Below are 19,592 nucleotides of genomic sequence, written 5' to 3'. Positions count from 1 at the left end.
TAAATGAAGTGATCAAGTTTGAAGCACCACAGTGGAGCAAGCACTTGTTTACAACACCGAGTAGAGAAAGTAAATGCTAGTCATTTAAAACACAAGTTTATCACTCTTAAAAACTATCATTAGGAAAATCATCTGTTTGTATAATTCCAATACACTAAGACTACATGAATACAGAATTACAGAATTTAAAGCAATCATTAGTATTTTATACTTTTTATAACAATACTGTGGGTCTTTGTAATTAATTAGAGCATTTAATTATGATTTACAAAACTTACACTAAGCCTACATATTTGAAGACACAGCTCACTGTTTTCTGCCTGCGTCTTGATTTCAAGTCTTCCATTCCATTTTTATACCACCACTCTGCACAAATGGACACTATAATAATGCCTGTTTTTTTACGACTTTAGCAAGGTTGATAGGGCAGATCACAACATAGTACACCAAGAATGCCTGCCCAATATGATTCTATTGTTTAGGAGCAAGCACAAAACTGCATAGAAAGGAGCAGATGGGCTGATATAGTTAATTCACAGTCCATTTCTTTGCTTGTGTAAGCCATCCCTACTGATATAATCCATTATTCTCTTAGATGCCAGCTTGGTAGTCACTAGTTATTTAGGGAAGTGCTATTTGAAATAGACTTTAACAAAGAAATATTTGAAATTCAATAAATTTTAATATTTTTAAATAATATTTAAATTTAATAATTTAATAATTTTTCATTTAATATATTTTGTGAAAAATATAGTTTTATATCCAACATTTTTAAATACATAATAAAGGTGCCTAGATCAGTTGTATCAGAGAAGCATCAGTAGCAACACCAAATGGGAGCAGATGCAGATACACATAGCAAGAAAGCACTTCCTCAAACACTAGGTGGAGTCAGGGGAACCCTGCAGAAGAGAGGGAGAACTGCTTGTAGGATCCAGAAGGGTCAAGGGTACCAAGAGACTATTGCTTACAGAAAATAAGCAAGGTTTATAGGGTCTCAGAGACTGAAGTGACAAACACGGACCTTGGATACGTTTGAGCGAGGTTCTCTGCATGTAGTTTGTGTGGCTTGGTGTTCATGTGGAAATTTTAACAGTGTGCGGAGTGATTGTCCCTGCCTCTTGCATGCTTTTCCTTTCCCCTCCTACTGGCTTGCCATTTCAACCTTGATATGAAGGTTTTTGGCTAGTTTTATTGTTATGACAGGTTCAGTTGATATATCTGGGAGGCCAACTCCTTTCTAAAGAAAAAAAGAGGACTGGATCTTAAGGAGAAGAGATGTGGGGTGACCTGGAAATTGGGGAGAGAGAGAAAACTGCAGTCAGAATGTAATGTATGAGAGGAGAATTGAAAAAATTAAACAAAGCAAAATTAAAAAAAAAACAGTGAAATACTCTAACCAAGTCTCTCATGATGGCACATGGTTGTCTTCTGTGGGATAATCCTTCTGTGTGATGATAATATATATTACTCTCACTAGTTCATAATAAAGACAATGCTAGAATTTGAATTCTAGCAAGGCAAAATTAGGCTAGGAGGGAAAGTTAAATGGAAAATGCAGAAAGGAAGAAGTGTGGAGTCAGGGAGACAGAAGCCAGATGCAAGGGAAGCAAGATGCTAGAGAATAGGTAAAGCCACATGTCATGTGTCAAAATATAGACTAGTAGAAATGGCTTAAAGGTTGTAAGAGCTAGCTAGTAATAATCCTGATCTATAGGTCAAGTATTTTGTAATTAATATAAGCTTCTAAGTGATTATTTGTGATCGGGCTGTCAGGACAAAACAAAAGTTCCACCTCTGCTTAAATTTGTCCCCCAGCAAATTTGTTCCACCCTCTGAAGAGCAGAGGCTGGAAGATGGACGGTAAGAAATTCTAGGTCATCCTAATTTACATAATTGAATGAACCCCATTCTGAGCTATTTGAGATCCAATTTGGAAAAAAAGAAAAATGAAGAAAGGAAGCAAAGAAGGAAGAAATGGAGGAAAGAAGAAAGAAAAAAAGAAAGAAAGAAAGAAAAAAGAAAGAAAGAAAGAAGAAAGGAAGGAAGGAAAAGAGGGAGAGAGGGCTAAAGACAGTGGTTAATAATTAAAATGCTCAATATACATGTCCCCACCAGCAAGCCCCCACATATGCTCACACATTAAGACATATATGTACCAATGTACGCAAGAATGAACGTACATAAAACCATAGACACCATGTGTACATACATATAAAGGAGAAAATCAAGAAAGAAGGAAATAGTAAAAATAATTTATAATATATAGAAAATTGTGTCAACACTAAATAGTACTTTACTTACTAAATTTGACAATATTTGCATTTCTTTTGTAACAAAATCAATCCATTACTTTGTCCTTGATTTTACCTATGAGCCTGAGTTAATGAAAATCAAGTATTAATATTCAGGGAAAAATAAATTTCACAAGTACATTGATAACTGCATTCTTATATTTGTATCTTGACCATCTATTTGCCAGTATGTGTATTCTACACACTTGATTATTTAGAATAATCAATTTTTCAATTTAAATTTAAATAGAAATATTTATTGGATGGTTTATTTAAAATACCATTGCTTGATACACTATGAATGTGAAAATGGTTGACATGACACTCTCCTATCACTATCAGTATAGTTAATAAAAAATTGCTTTGATAAGGTAATAGAATATAAATTAAGAACTACTGTGTATTGAGACTTGTAATTTATGAGACATTGCTAATTGGGTCATTAATTTTATTAGCATTATCAAAGCAACAATACAGTTCACTAAGGACAACATTTGACCATTTATGTGACACATGAATAACTTTAAACATTATGTAGTTAATTTTTCATGTCAAATGATGATCATTGACAAAAATCACACATAAATCAATGAGAGTTTAAATATTTCACATAGTGTTATTTCAGCATGCATGGAATATAGGAAGACTGATCAAGAAAAATAGCTTGGAGTCTGTTCATAAGCTTTCTATATGAGAAAGAAGTCGATATACCACAGCTGAATTTAAAAGATATTTAACCACTTAGAGTACTCTGGTACTATTTTTTTTTTTTTTGGAAGAAGAGTGTATGGAGGAACATGGTACACTTTGGCTCTATGAAACACATCAGATGGCAGCAGCTAATACATATTTGCAAAAAGAAATATTATCAACTGCAAGGAGAGGAAAGCCTGCATTGACACTCCCACCTATCAGCAACGTCTAAAAGACACGCCAATGACTGTAAAGTCAAGAGAGCCACAAGGTTGAAGTCCAGCCATTTAGAACCAACAGCTCTTGAACTTACTGCCTTCTCAAGGAAAAAGAATTCGTGTTTGGTACTATAAACCTATACAGCTACACCATGTCTGAGAGGAGAATCTATTATCTCTGTTTTCCTTGAAAAAAAAAGTATAACTCCAATTATATTCTGAATGTCTATCATTATGACCACAGATAAGTGTAGTTTTCACAATTCTTCAAAGAAACTTGTTTTTGTAGTAGATGGACATGATTAGAAAAAGTCACAACTGGTCAAAATGAAGAGAAATCTGACCTGAGGTACAATGGGAAATTGCAAGAGCCAGATGATCAGGAAGTCTGCTGATAGAGTTTCCTGTTTATGACAGGAAACCTGAACAAATAAAATCTCAACAATAAAGTTGCCTAAAAAAAACCTGAATAGTGTAACATTGGAATGCCAACATGGAAGGAGAAAAACTCAAAAGTCCCCTGAATGAGAAGAGTTAAAATCTGTGGCTATTGAAAGAGAAAGAATCATTCTTCAGCAGAAGCCATCAATTGCTAAATATATAGGCCCAAGCAGTCATCCCTAAACATGTATACATATAGGTAACATTGTATTAACTGAGCAGGTTGTATTTATAGAGTTGCGTACTTATACAAATATATAAAAATAATAATTAATGAAAAGGTCAGCGTGTTTCAAAGGGAGTGATGGGAAAGAGTGGAGCAGAACAATGTGAATATGGTAAGGTAACGACATTTAAAAATATGAAGAAACTAAAATATGAACATAAAAATAAATAAGCATTGGGAACTGCCTGCAAAAGAGCTGAAGAGTTCAAGTGTGGATCAAGTATATATGTATACAAAAATTTGTCCCTGAACTCAGAATTCTATTTCATGATCCCTGAATATTTTGTTTTATTACTGCATATTATTAATTACATTCAAGCTTCATTACCAAAACTATCTAAAAATGTAAATTTTATCAAGAAATTTAAAGTGCATTTTGTAATATATTATTAATGTGGGAGTCCTCTCTGTGTACTGTGATTACCATTAATGAATAAAGAAACTGCCTTGGCCTGTTGACAGAGCAGAACCTAGGTAGGCTGGGAGAACTGAACTGAATGCTGGGAGAAAGAAGAACAGAATCATGGGATGCCAAGGAGCCATGGCCAGAAGTAGACGTGCTGAAACTTTGCTGGTAGGCCATGAACTCATGGTGATATAAAGAGGAACAGAAATGGCTTAAATTAATATAAGAGCTAACCAATAAGAAGCTGGAGCTAATGTGCCAAGAAGTGATTTAGTTAATACAGTTTCTGTGTGATTATTTCAGTTTTGGGTAGCCGGGATAAATAAGCAGGCCCTCCTTGCAACATATTATGAGCTTAATTATATGTTATATTACATAATACATAATTACATAATATAATAACTTTAGAATGAAAATATTTAAACTAGAAATCTTTCCAGTATAATTTCCTTTAAAAACTACTCATGAGTAATTTGAGAAAGTTAAATTTATTATAAATATTATGAATGATTTTCAAAACAATTATAAACTCCTCATTGAATTTCTTTTATGTTTCATTTAGATATTTTTACATAAATATAATTTCCTAGCCTTAATTTTCTTTTGATTATTTTATCTGTTCATTTAGAGTTATTTATTTGATATGTGACACTTACATATTAAATAACAACACTAATGCTCTATTTTATATGTCATATCTGTATGTGTGCATGTGTGTGTACATAAGTATCAACCGTAAACTGCCAATTGTAGGTGCTGGGAACTGTACCTGGGTGCTCTGGAAGTGTAGCAAGTGCTTCTCATTCTGCAGCCCTAATATGTGATATTGCTAACAGTAAATATTTAAAATATTTGAAGTAAATTTACTGTGACTATGGATAATAATCAGTATTTTTTTACAAACACATGTACGTCATGTTAATGTTAAGTTTCATTCTGAAGGTTTTTTTTTTTTTTTTTTGTTGGTGTGCCTTAACAGTGTTTTTTTTTTTAATTAATATCGATGCTTTTGTTGTGGTTTTGTTGTTGAAAAGAATTCACTTTGGAAGTAACTTCTCTTCAACAAGAGTAAAAGTATATAAGATAGCATTCGAAGAAAAACTAACTCTGTACCTGCTTTTTCAAATGACTTATCAGAATTCCAATGACAAAAAACAATCAATTTGAATTTCTTAGAAACATAATGCAAACCAAAAATACTCTTGCCCTTATACCTATAAACAGTACAAACATCTGTCTGTATCCATCTACTAAACTACCTATTTAATGACTTGTGGAAAAGAAAAAAAAATCACCCCCCCCCACAAACACATTACCACATTACTCTCAATGTAGGATTTAATTATTAGTAGTATTACTTAATTTGTGAAGAAAAGTATACTAATAATTTCTTCATCTTTTCTAGACCATTAAGATATTTTAAAATTGATGTATTAACTTTGTCAATAACTTTAAATACCTGGTACATTTACACCATGTTTTTCTTTCTTAGGATTTATTATTATTTTTAATCACAAACAAATATGTATATCTGCATACAGTTATGTGCACAAGAGGTCAGGTGCCAAGAAGCACAGAGTTTCAGAGACTCTGGATCAATAGTTACACAAAGTGATAAGCATGTAAAAACTCAACTCAAGTTCTCTATAAAAGCACCAAGTGCCTTTGGACCATCTCACCAGTGGCAAATGACTTATTTTTCAAAAATATAAAAGGGATGAAAACTGGATAGTATATCATCTAGGCTCATAAATAATTATTAAAATTTTACCTACATACCTTGCAACTGAATTTTATTCTCTGGACTCTGAACCAGAACAGAGCTGACAGAATCTAGGTTGTCATAGTTACTGCAGCCAAGAGGACCCGTCCGGGTTTCTGTCACCTGATAAACAAAACATCAACTTTATTATATAAATCAGACTTTCACAATGTTCGTTCTGTTGAGTATGCTTGTTTCCCACTACAATATTAAGTGTTTGGTCCTAAACATCACTGACAATTCTGAGATGTAAAAGATAGCATCAAGAGGTATGTCAAAGCACAAAGATGAGAAAGAATCATGTCTCCAGCTGATTTTCATCTTTGGAGTCAGGCATAATTCTAATACATATAAAGATCATTTATAGAAAAAATGAAACTAACATATAATCACTCTGTTTCCAAAGAAGTAACAGGGACATACTCCTTAAAGCTGATAGAAAAACATTTGCTTATATAATAATTACTTGTGTTTCCATTTGTAAATCAGTCACTTCCCAAGCCACTCTCTAAAATTGACCATCAGTTTTATTACATGAAATGCAAATATAGACACTTTTATGAGTGCAGCAACTTCCAAACTGTTTACCTTCCATCTGCACAGCAGGCATGATGTGTCCCTGTTCGGTCATCATCTTAATTTTAAGACTTTACTGTTTGCATGGCCTTCTTATACCCAAGTTTTTGAAAAGTTCTCCTTTCTCTATTTGGCAAATTTCTTTTTTAATGCTTCATATTAACCTCATGCATACAGTCACACTAAGAAGGCCTTGGTGTACCGCCATGAACTCTCTTTGTTACTTACTCCCTCTGGATCTGTGGATTGTAGCCTAACTATGCTTTATTTACTACCTAAGGTCCACTTTTGAGTGAGTCCATTAGTGGATGGAGACAAAAGATGAGGGGATTTGGGTGTGGGTGGTGGAATGGGGGAGATGAAGTGATAGGGGTTGATAGTGTGGGAGGCTGCAGCCAGGGTACAAAATAAATAGATAAATAAAAGACATACTGAAAATAAAATTCAAATTCTTTAAAATTTAAAAATAAAATTTCTTTGCTCTTAAACTATAGTTTAGATTAGAATTGTGGAATTTCATATTGTGGACACACATTAATAAAAATCTACTGTTATGTGTATAATTTTATCATTACTTTAACAAAATATAATTCATTGTTAATACTAATTTCTAATACATTCTATATATAAAATTTATATTGACTGTGGATCTCTGCCTCTGCTTCCATCAGTTACTGGGTGTATATTCTAATGACATCTGTTAGGGTAGAGAATGCTAGCTCAGGCAACCTCTCCACATAGCTGAGATCATACTGTGGATTCCTGGGAATTTCACTAGCAGCAGGTTTCTCCCTAACTCGAAAATGACTCCCTTTGTCAATACATCTCTTTTATTGTTTTTCTTTTCTCCCTCCCCCAACTCAACAATGCTGGTTCCTTTGTATTCTCAGCACCCATCCCTTCTCCTCTAATACTCCCAACCCCCAGTTTACCCAGGAAATCTCCTTTTCTCTTCCAAGGGTGTTCCATGAGTCCCTCTTAGTGCCCTTCTAGCCAGGTAGATTCTCTGGGGCTGTACATTGTTATCTTTGCTTTAAATCTAGCATCCACTTAATGAGTGAGTACATACCATGTACGTCTTTATGGTTTGAGGTTAGCTCACTCAGGATGTTTTTTTCTAGTTTCATCCATTTTCCTAGGCAGGGCTCCTAGAAGCCAGTCAATGAGAGGGAGTGTGGTTATATGAACAAGGAGTTTCAAGGTCACAATTGAGAAACAGAGACTGTTGCTTGAGCTTGCGGCAGCTCACCAACTCTAGACCAACACTTGTTGAGTTTGGATGGGACTGAAATCAACTCTCTGATCTGTGAGTGAAAGCTGTATGGTTTGGATAGGTTTGTGGGGCGCCTGGCAGTGGGAACAGGATCTATCCCTGGTTGATGAGCTGACTTTTTAGAACCCGTTCCCTCCGGAGATGCCTTTTTCAGCCTTGATGCAGGGAGGATAGTGAAATTACTGAGAGTGAGGATGCATCACAATACATACCAAAAACTCACATTTAGAGTTTATTAACAGAGAAGACAGGATTAAGAAGGGAGTACTCAGGCCTGGCTGAAACGTGGTACAGGAAGAGAGTGTGGAGCAGGCATGTCCAGGTTTTTAAAGACTATCTAGCACATGTGCACAGGGGATTACTTAGAAGTTTCACTCAGAGATCACATGACCAGGCTGCACCGAGATCACGTAGGACTTGAGTACCCTCGGTGCTAAGTTGCCTAAAGGCTTGATGGTGCATGTGCGGCCATGGGCCATTGATCTCAGAAGTGCCAGGGCCTGGAGTGGCTAAGCATTCTGCCATAATACTAGCAACTTTGTTGGTAGAACCGATAACAGAGGGCATTGGTCCTCACTCAAATTGATGTGCCCGGCTCTGTTGACTCTCCATGGGAGGTCTTACTGTTTCTTAGGAGGGTATGAGGGGATAAGTTGGGTGGGGAGCAGGAGAGAAGGGGGAATTGTGGTTGGTTTGTAAAATGAATAGAAAGTTCAAAAATAAAAAGAAACAACTTTAAATTATACTGATGGACAAATTTTATATGTCTTCAAGAGTTTGGAATTAGGATTAGTGCTCATGCATATTTTAATTTTAATATAATAACAAAATGGATATAAATAAAACTGAAACTTCAAATTATTAAACAAATGTTCCACATAATCCCTTGCCCCACCAAAGACAGAATATGTAACATGATCATCTGAATATTTTGATAATCAGTCGAAATATGGAAGTCTAATGTGAATTTCTATTATAAGGAATTATTATTCTTATTATTTTTTATTTATTTATTTTTTTTGGTTTTTCGAGACAGGGTTTCTCTGTGGTTTTGGAGCCTGTCCTGGAACTAGCTCTTGTAGACCAGGCTGGTCTCGAATTCACAGAGATCCGCCTGCCTCTGCCTCCCGAGTGCTGGGATTAAAGGCGTGCGCCACCATCGCCCGGCTATTCTTATTATTTTTAATAATAATAATAATTATTATTATTAATAATATATTATGCATGGATGGGAATGTTAGAGCAACAGTACATCAACCTGCCTTGTGTTCAGTGGCCTAGGGATGGCTTTGCAACAGGTAGCACGGTAGGTGGAGCTTCACTAGCTGTGAGACGTACAGCTGAACATGATCAAAATTTTCCCTGTGCAGAACTTGCTGTGTGAATATGATAAGTGTGTATTTGATACAGTCCCTGAGTGTTTTTGTAGATTTTGCTTACATTATCATATTATTTCTGTAGAGGCCATGAAAACAGAGCAAACTTTCAAAAAATCATACAGGTAGTTTCTGATTTTTCCTTTCAACACTTTCTCTGATGTTTCAGTTTCTAGAGTTCTAGAATTTTACAGAGTTTAAATCTATTTCTAAATCAAAGAAATATTGCAATTGCAGGGAAAAATAATACAGACTTGTGTTTGCCTAGATTAATTGAAATGTGTGCAATTAATTAACTGGAAATGAACTATCATTGCTATTAAAAACCATGCAGAATAATATAATTAACTAATTAATAATACATATGTAGTTTAAGAAAATATTTTATCTGAACAAACAGCATTTCCCCAAATAGTTATAGACTATCTAATATAAAGCCCAACAAACGTTTTGAGAAATCCCTTTCTGAATTGTTTAGTGTTTTTCAAGAGACTCACCAAAATAATGTAAGTTTTGACCATTGACCTTGGTTCCCACCTAGAACTTGGAGTGAATACTTATGGCTTGAGGCATTATGACTTTGAACTTGCAATCTTGAGAACTTAAGCTCTATCTGACCTGAGAGTCTCCTACTTGACAAATAGCATTTATGATAACAGTGGAATCTACGCAAGCTTCCAAGGAAAGAATTAGTGAAAATTGATTCTAAGCTTTGATTGTTATGAACTAAAACTTGGATACATGATAGCATTATATACCAAAGGACACAGTACTGACATGCATACCTTGCCAGAAACTGATAGCAGTCTAATTATACTTAATAACCTCAAGAATTTTCCTTTTGACGAAAACTATATGGGCCTACTTAATGAGGTCAAGGAAGTTGGAGGGGAACCTACACTCCCGGTTTTCCAAACCAGGATAATTCCTAGCTACATTCTAAATATTTGCCCTTATAGTCACAGATAGTGTGGCTTTCATACTTCAGTCTCTTTGTAACAAATAGAAACCAATACAGAAAACATTGCCCATAAAAATTCAGAGATCAAGAAAACTGTTAGTGTCAAGTCTCAACACAAACATCTGTTGTGACACTCCTAATCCTAAGTCTCTTGTATCATAAAGTAAGGGGGTATGAAAATGTTTTAAAATAAGATGGACAAGATACTTGTTGTGAGATTGTCTCCTAGAAATATCAGTGAAACTATACTCATGAAGTCTCAGTAACATGATAGTCCAAAAAAAAAAATACTGAACAAAAGACAGTATATATATATATATATATATATATATATATATATATATATATATATATATATATTCCAAAGGTAAATACCACAGGTTATTGAATACCAAGTGACTAACCCTGAGTACATATAAATAACACTAACATTTTATAGACTGAATGGTTGTGGTTATATATTTGGGAATGAATACATGTGTATGGATACATATCCACAATCATGGCTTCTAAAGCTGAAATATAATGCTCTTTTGTATAGCATTGTTTTAGTGTTAATATAGTTACTTATAAATGAACACAATATGTTTATTGTGGCTGTTTGGATGTAATTGGCCTCATAAGTTCATAGGGAGTGGTGATATTCGGTAGTGTCACTTTGATGGAGTAGGTATGACCTTTTTGGATGAAGTGTGTCACTGTGGGGGTGGGCTTGTGGTCTTATAAATGCTCAAGCCACACCCAGTTTCTAAGTTCATTTGCTGTTGCCTGTAGATCAAGATGTAGAATTCCCAGCTCCTACTCGAGCACCAAGTCTTCCTATATTCTACAGTGTTTTGGAATAGTGATAATGGACTAAACCTCTGAAACTGTATTAATAACACCAGCTTGTGCTTATCTTGGAACCTGTACATATATGATAACATAAGAATGACCAGTTGCACAAAATATTGAATGTTGGTTAAACAAAAAAAATCCTTTGTTAAATATCACAATTCAGAAAAGAATAACACTCAGAAAAAGAAAATCAACACGTTTGCATTTCTGAAGCAGCTAATGATACAATTGAGGAGTTTGCATAAATAAGATAAAATAAAATAAAAACCCATATATATATATATATATATATATATATATATATATATAGAGAGAGAGAGAGAGAGAGAGAGTGTAAATTAATGTTATTTTGAAAATAATACATAAATGTACAATCAGACATTTTATTTAATTATGTATTGATTTTAAAGTATCACACTTTGTATCCTCACTGATTTTTAAGATTATTATCTGAGTATAATTTCTAATTATTCATGAATTCTTACATGTTGCAATAGTGAATATAGGGTCTTGGGTACTATTATCAAGTTCTGTCCCATTTCCCCAACACCATGTCCCTACACATACTCTTTATCTAGTAAGATCTTTTTTGTTTGGATCTTTAAATATAATATAAACTATTTGGACATCAATTTTTCAAAACTGAGTATTGCTTCTCAAATATTTAATGTTATGTATGGTCAAATAAATTACTTATTTCAACTCAGCTTGTTATATTATTTTTTAAATATTTATCTTATGAAACGGTTAATGTTTCTAAGAATGTTACACAATCGTCAAAGGGAAGAATTTCTTATCTCTTTCAAGTTCTGAAAAAAACACACACACACAAAACTGTGTCTCTTTCCCCTGACAGTGTCTTGTCATCTATGTACTATTTCTTGGTTACATGACTATCAGACATAGAGAGTAGCAATATTATTATTTGTTCAACCTGCCATTTTCAATAAAAACAGTAATAAATGTCTGTGTTGGAAATACAAGCAACTAGATAAATGACTAGCCCAGAGGAACAACTGCTAATATTTTCCCCATTTTTGCTTGTTTTCCATCAGAGTTTTATTACACATGAAAATAGTTGGAACTAGAAGAAATTGCTGTTCATAACCATTGTTTGCTCATAGCGTCAACACATTCACAGCCATCTATCTTTGGCAGATCTTTGATTTTCTTATCACTTTATTTGTGTTTACGCTTTGAAACTTTCACCCACGTATTCAATGTGTTCTGACAATATCAAACCTCCACTCCTTACAAGTCTTCCTAGGAACCTTATATCACATCTCCCTCAAAATTCATGTCCTATTTGTTTGTTAGTTTTGCTTTGTGTTTTTCAGATCCTGATTCTGCTTAGTGCTGCCTAGATGCAAATAGGTGGAGGGCCATTCAGTGGGGGTCACCCTACCTAAATTTTTCACATAGATCTAGTGAAATGAACAAGATCATGGACCTGAACTTTACAGGATAACTCATCCAGAACATTTTCATTGAAAAGACACAATTGTATTACATGGTTAAATTTAGTTGTACCAAATAACTTTTAAGGAATTATATATAACTCTGTTTATGTAAATTAAACACTAAAAATTGGTTAGAATAAAGTAACTAATTTGGAAGAGCTATGCTTAAGTCAAGAAATTAAAGAGATTAAGAATCTGAAAGAGAATCAGGGGTGCACTGGAGGATTTGGGTGTAGAGTAAGAGTTAAAAATGATGTAAATACAGTTCTCATGCATGGCATTCTCAAAAAAATAAATTAGACAATATATAAAATTGTTTATTTTTATCAGTGAGCTAAAAAAATAGAACCATAAAGAGATGCTAGTATGTACTTTATAAATGGTTAAAAAAAGAGAGAGATAAAAGTTATAGCATTGGTAATACTGCAAACTATTTGCTTTACTGATATCTTCACTAAAAAATGTCTTTAAAAGTAGGGAAACACAAGCCTAGGTGTCCAGTGTGAAGCAAGTAAATGTGACAAAAGGATTGAAAGGACATTGAAAACAAGAGCATTCTCAGCATGCAGAGCCTGTTCACCAGGCAACTTAGGAAAAAGTCACAGTCGTTATTAGTCATTAGAAATGTGGAAGTGAATTGAAAGCTTGACTCCTGTAGCAGAATTGTAAAGACAAAGAATAAGGAGGACCAAGTCTTAAAAATGTAATGTGCCAAAAGTCTATTATGATTATATGAAATCAAAATTAGGTGAATTAAAAAACAATGGAAAGATAAGAAAATACCATGCTTCATTATTACCCACCAAAAGAGATAGGCAAAAGTAATTTAATGTCAGAGACCAGGATAGCAGTTTCAGTGTGTGGAAGTGGCAGCAAAGAGGTACGGAGACTTGCTAACTCTTGAAACTTGCAAATCTTGACTTAAACAACAGTTCCTGAAGTGGTGATAATTTGAACTATATATTCTGTAGTTATGTTATATAATAACAACAGGCTTAACAGATTAATATCATCTTTATTAATAAAATTAGATAATACTTTTACTTAATTCATTATATCAGGACAGGTACCAAGTCATATACATCTGCTGCCACAGTTAAGGATTTCTTTGTGCCTATTTATCCATTTGTCTGTCAATAGTCTATGTACCAAGACTAGAGACATGGATCAGTGGTTTAGAACATTTACTCCTGTTCCAGAACTAGATTCAATTCCCAGGACCCACATGACAGCACAACGGCACTTGACACCCCAGCTACAGGAATCCAGACCCGCTTCTTATCTCAGAGGACACTAGACATACATGTGATGTAAATACAAGCAGGCAAAAGACCCATATACATAAAATGAATAATTCTCATGAATGAGTCCATCAATGAATAGATAATGAAATAGGTAAGTAATCCAAGGGCTGAAAAGATGGCTGATCAGTTTAGCATTGTTACTGCTTTTCCAGATGATCTGTGTTCAGTTCACATCACTCGCATGTTGGAACCAACAATGTTGGAACACAGCAATGTTGGAACACAAACAATTGTAACTCCAGCTCTGTGATCACCTCTTCAAGAGTCTCTTTCTTTCATGCAAGTGGTACTTATTAAGTTTGCAACTTCATAATAATAAATAAAATAATAAAAAATGAATAAAATAACATTTAATAATAAAGTTAATAAAAATATTTAGAAAAAATAAGTCCAACTAATAATAGCTCACCTGAAAATATACCTAAGACATTTTAAGGGTAGAAATATTACTATTACAAAACTACCAACATAAGTGCTATAAATCATTTATCTAATGTGAATTAAATTACTCAGATTTATTTCCAGATATGTATGGGAGCACATGTATTTGCATGTATTCCTGATTTCTATACATTTGCCTCTACTTAAAAAAAAATCAACCTTACTAATAAGCCCATCGATAAACAATATAATGATGCTTGAAATGTGAGAAAAATGTTAATTGTATTTTATTCTGAATAACAACACCTTTGCAGAGTTAGTATGATTATGTTTGAAATTACTTGAATAATTAAATATAGATAATATTAAAAAATGAAAGTTTTTTAAATTCATGTAGTTATACTCAAAATGCAAGTCAGAATAATTATTTGAGTTTTCATTAAACATCGTAAAAACACATATGTTAAAATATTTTTGAAAAGAAATGTTTAAAACACTATTAAAAGCACTATTTTCTAGGACTATAAAAGAAATTGAGGAATAAATATGCAAATTCATTTATATGGGGATTAAAATGTTCAATGTATTTTCATATTTCTTCTTCTTACCCCAAACATGTCTATACTTTATTAGCAGCAATCATAAAATTACGAAACAAAAATATATCTATGGTGTATTCAACTCTTATTTTCTTACTAATAATTGTACAGGAAATAGTGTAAAAGTTTATTACCTATAGAGTAAATCAGCCCATAAATATTTTTGTTTTACCTCACTCCTTATTACAAAGAAATAGTAAATTAAAAATTTTATTACAAATCAATATTTAATGTACGAAACTTTCAAAGAATGTTCTGGAGAAAAAAATCAATGAAAAAACCCTTAAAATCTTAAATTTAAATAGGAATTTGAAATCACCAAACTTTTCTGCTGCCAATAGAGGATATTTACATATTGTATATTGTTCACATTATCAGATTCTCAAACTGATTTACAAACACTTAAAACTGTTGATACCAAAGGAAAAAAGTGACTGTACTATTTATTCAACTGAAGGTATAGTTTTAAGATTTTTCTGATTTGTGTGAAATATTACTATTGACTTAAAGTATTTTAAGTATTTAAATTATTTCTATTTTCTAAGTAATCAATTACTATTTCAACATTTATTAAACTTAAACCTTTAACATCAGACAGTGTAGAACTGGCTATTTATTTGTTTGTTTGTTGATTTGGGATAGAGTTTCTCTTTGTAACAACCCTAGCTGTTCTGGAACTAGCTCTTGTAGACCAAACTGGCCTCAAACTCACAAAATCTGTGTGTCTTTGCTCCTGAGTGCTCCGATTAAAGACATGCTCCACCACCGCTCAGCACAGAACTAGGTGTCTCTCTCACTGAAATACTTCTACTATTTTATTTTAACCAATAAGAGAATTTTCAGATATCATCATTACTAGTGTTTGAAAAATGTTGTCATTGGATTAAGCTTTCTTTGGGATCAAAGATATTGTGTTATTTTCAAAGTAGTTTAACTTAATATATTATTTTAGAAATGTGTAAACTCATATGTCATATACTGCTAGATAATATGCATGAGTACTACCAATAAGTTCATTTTTATATCTACATGAAATAATACTGAACATTATGTTCATTGTAGGATGCATAATTAATAAATATGATTTTGAATATAGTTGACATTGTCAGTGTTTTTTTGAAACTGTTCTACTTATTTAACAGAAGTTCAAAAATAGGTTATGGTATATAATTAATGTTCATATTACTAATGTTTTCTTATGAAAAACACAATTGTCTCAGCCTGGTCTACAAGAGCTAGTTCCAGGACAGGCTCCAAAACCACAGAGAAACCCTGTCTCACAAAAAAAAAAAAAAAAAAAAAACCAAAACAACAACAAAAAAGAAAAACACAATTGTCAATCAAACACAAGTTTTTTAGTAGATACTGTTATTAAATTACATTTCTATGCAAAATAAATGCTCACAAAGACTTGTTTACTGAAATCCTATTCCCTATCATGCCAATGGATTTAATATATATTTGGATAATGAATTGATTCATTTATAGGGAATCATTTTTGTTTTATTCTACTTTTACGTGCTGTTAAAGTTACGTACATATTGTATGCCTGTTTGAGTTAGCATACATGAGAGTGCAGAAGCCTCTGTGGTCCTCAGGACAGCATTAGATTATCACCTGGGTCTGGTGATACAGGTGACTCTGTGTGTCCCTTATTTGAATGCCCAGAACTGCACTCTTGTCATCTACAAGAGCAGTTCATGATCTCAAAGATCTCAAAAGAGACATCCATCTCTATAGCCACAGTCAGTTTAGAAAGATCTTCTGATACTTGTGTGTGTGTGTGTGTGTGTGTGTGTGTGTGTGTGTGTGTGTGTGTCAGGAGCTTGGATACTTGAAAAAGGATATTAAGAAAATATTATAGATAAGTGTGTGTGATGAGACATATCCTTAATACATGCCTTTAGGAGACAAAGGAAAGACAGTCTCTTTGAGTTGAAGAATTAGGTGTTCTACATTGGATGTTTGAGGTCAGACAAGGCTACTTACTGTGACCTTGTCTCAAATAGATGCTACAAAACAACAATATTCATTAAATATATACAAAACAGAGACTATATTAACCTAGGCTATTAAATGAAATAAAAACAATGTGGAGTAAAGCAAGTTTAAGTGACAAAAACAGTTAATGTTTGAGAAGATTATTACAAAAGCTAGGGCACCAATTTCTTTGGGAACACAGCAGAGTTTACCCCTCAGCCCTATTACTTCCAAGTGATTTCTTCTTGTTCTTGTCTCCATGAGTTCCCACACAGCTACAATGATTGGCCTACTTTTATGTACCTTACAAATTATCCTCTATCAAAGGAGTATTGAGGTTTCCCACTGACAAATAGCCTCACGCCAATCTATTGAGGAAAATTGAGTGCACTCTTTGGGTGCACATTTAAAAACTAAAATTACACAGCAGGCTATAAAAGAAGAAATGTTTAGAGGATCTTGAAGTGTCTATTAATGTGATGTGTAATAAGGTAAACTAGATACAATCGAGCCAGGACCAGGTTGCCTAATAAACACAGGATCTCTTTGTGCTTAGACCATGGTTTCCATGGAACTTAAGTGCTTAACACTTGTTGACCATGGAGCAGTCAAACCTGTGGCTCACTCCTAGAATCTGTTTTTTTTTTTATTTATTTTAAATAATACAGATCTTAAATCACAGAATTTTAGGACACTGGAGAGCAAATAAAAAATTCCTTCCTTGTATAACTAAATCCTAGGATATACATTCAAAAGGCTTAGGCTATGATTGTGATTGTTGCTATAACTGACAGTATGCGTAAGTGTATGTTTGTGCTTTATTATGCAAGCTTCAAAAAGAATGTTGTTATACTGTATGGTTTTATGCACTCTAGTTGTCTAGGCATCATCTGATATCTTCAATATTAACAACAAAAAAAAATATATTCTCCCTCCAATGGGGCATATACAATTGTCCAGGGTGCTGCAGATCTGAATATGCTGCCTGGATATAGTAAGATTTTTACGGGCCCCACAGTTGGCAGTGTTGCTGTAATGCTTCAATTCCTATTGTCTTGTAAGAAATAAATTAATTTCTAGGAAAACTGAGCCAGTATACCAAGGCAATAACTCATTGTGTGTATTTTATAAATGAAACAAACTGAAAAAAATAGATTATCGGAAGTCTTTTTAATTGTTTTGGTTTTTTTCTTGCTCTTTGTATTATAAACTATTAGATTTTAAGTTTGTTCAGGCTTGTTTATTCATTCAATTTTCTCTGTGTGCCTGACGGATGTGTGCATGTTTGTGTGTGTGTGTGTGTGTGTGTGTGTGTGTGTGTGCGTGTGTGTGTGTGTGTAAGTTAGAACTCTCCCTGGAGCCAGTTTTCTTATTGCACAGCATAAATTCTGAGGATAAAACTAAGGTCATTAGTCTTGCCAACAAGTATCTTGATGCACTGAAACCTCTCAGTGGCCCCAGATTTCAAGTTTCATTATATTAAATCTGAATACAAATGTTTAAATTAAAAAGCAAATAGTATTTCTAAATGAAAGTTGAGTAGAAATATAGCATCATTATGAAATTCACAGTAATTTTTAACCATTTTGAAGAATAGCATACAATTAGTGTTCCCATATAAAGGAAGATACCAAATTTGATGCAATAGGAAAGACTAAATTTAATATAGCTAAATCTTCCAGGAAGAAGGATTAAAAATATTTCCAGCCTTAGAAATAGTGATTTCTGTCTGGAAAAGAACATTCTTATGATGTTCATGGTGGGTTTTCTAGCTCTTTTTCCAAATGCATTTAATGGCCTGAACCTTCAAATTCTCAGTCCTTTTAGATGGAATAATGAAGAAACAAGGCTGGCCGAGACTTTGATCTACAAAAGAGCACATCTCAACGAGATCAAAATAAAGTCTGTTGTAGCACCCAAACAGAACTGCATTGTTTGTTGATGTTATTTTAAGACTCCATTGTCTATAGTGGAGAACTATCCCCCTTAACTCCCATTGTCTATCACAGGGTACCGGTTTCTGGAGACAGAGCCTCAACCTAGCAGTGAGAAATAAGCTGATGCTGCTGAAGCTCTGTATTAGAATCCCAATTCTCTATCCTGCCTTCTTTGACAGAGTAACTAAAAATACTCATGTGTAAATGTCAAGAGCTGGCATGAAACTCCTATCACTGAATTAGAGGACAGTGATAACAGAATCAAGGTCACTGACAAACCTTCGTGGCTAGGAGCTCACACAAAGCATACTCTGGCCAATCTGTCACTGTCAGAGTGCCAGCAAAAGTCTCCCAAGTGTTGCAGCATGTGAAAACGCCAATGATAGGTACCTGAGTAGAAAGAAGGTATTTGTGTGCATCTTTCAAATTTAATAAAACACTTCATTATTACTCTTACTTTTAATTTTTCATTGATTTAGGAAGTGAAACACTGTATTAATGTATTTTTCAAATGTCTTCTATTTTACTTTTTAAAGCAGCATTAACATAATAGTTCCTATTACTTCTTTGAAATTGCATATTTAATATAATTTTGAAATATTTATTAAAGCTATTCTTATTGATTGTGCTTTTTGAAGTTCCAGCCTTATCACACATTCCTTAACAAAACATTCCTAGCTCTGACTTCATTTTTCTCTTTGTAATAGGACAAATAATGCCTGTGCATAGACTGGCTGAACTTTCATACTGAGACTGTCATATCCATCCATTATCACCCAATTAAATGAGGACCCAAGAGAACTGATGAGCACAGCATAGCAAAGCTCTGAACTTGAGCATCATTAGCAAGACAGAAGTGGATTTCTTG

The 19,592-nt window shown here is 33.6% G+C and overlaps 1 protein-coding gene across 4 annotated transcripts in view; it reads right to left on the bottom strand.

Annotated features, from left to right (window-relative positions):
- Nucleotides 1-19,592, bottom strand: part of Brinp3 (BMP/retinoic acid inducible neural specific 3) — a 366,083-nt gene that overhangs the window by 113,346 nt on the left and 233,145 nt on the right. For all 4 annotated transcript variants that reach the window (XM_075988181.1, XM_075988184.1, XM_075988182.1 and 1 more), the window contains one exon: nucleotides 6,058-6,163. In XM_075988181.1, the coding sequence (XP_075844296.1) occupies nucleotides 6,058-6,163 (106 nt within the window). The remainder of the gene's footprint in view (nucleotides 1-6,057; nucleotides 6,164-19,592) is intronic.

This window comes from Microtus pennsylvanicus, chromosome 10 (assembly GCF_037038515.1).
Source record: "Microtus pennsylvanicus isolate mMicPen1 chromosome 10, mMicPen1.hap1, whole genome shotgun sequence".
Classification (NCBI taxonomy): domain Eukaryota; kingdom Metazoa; phylum Chordata; class Mammalia; order Rodentia; family Cricetidae; genus Microtus; species Microtus pennsylvanicus.
The sequence above is the reverse complement of the archived record's forward strand: the minus strand, read 5'-3'. Positions and strand labels throughout refer to the sequence as shown.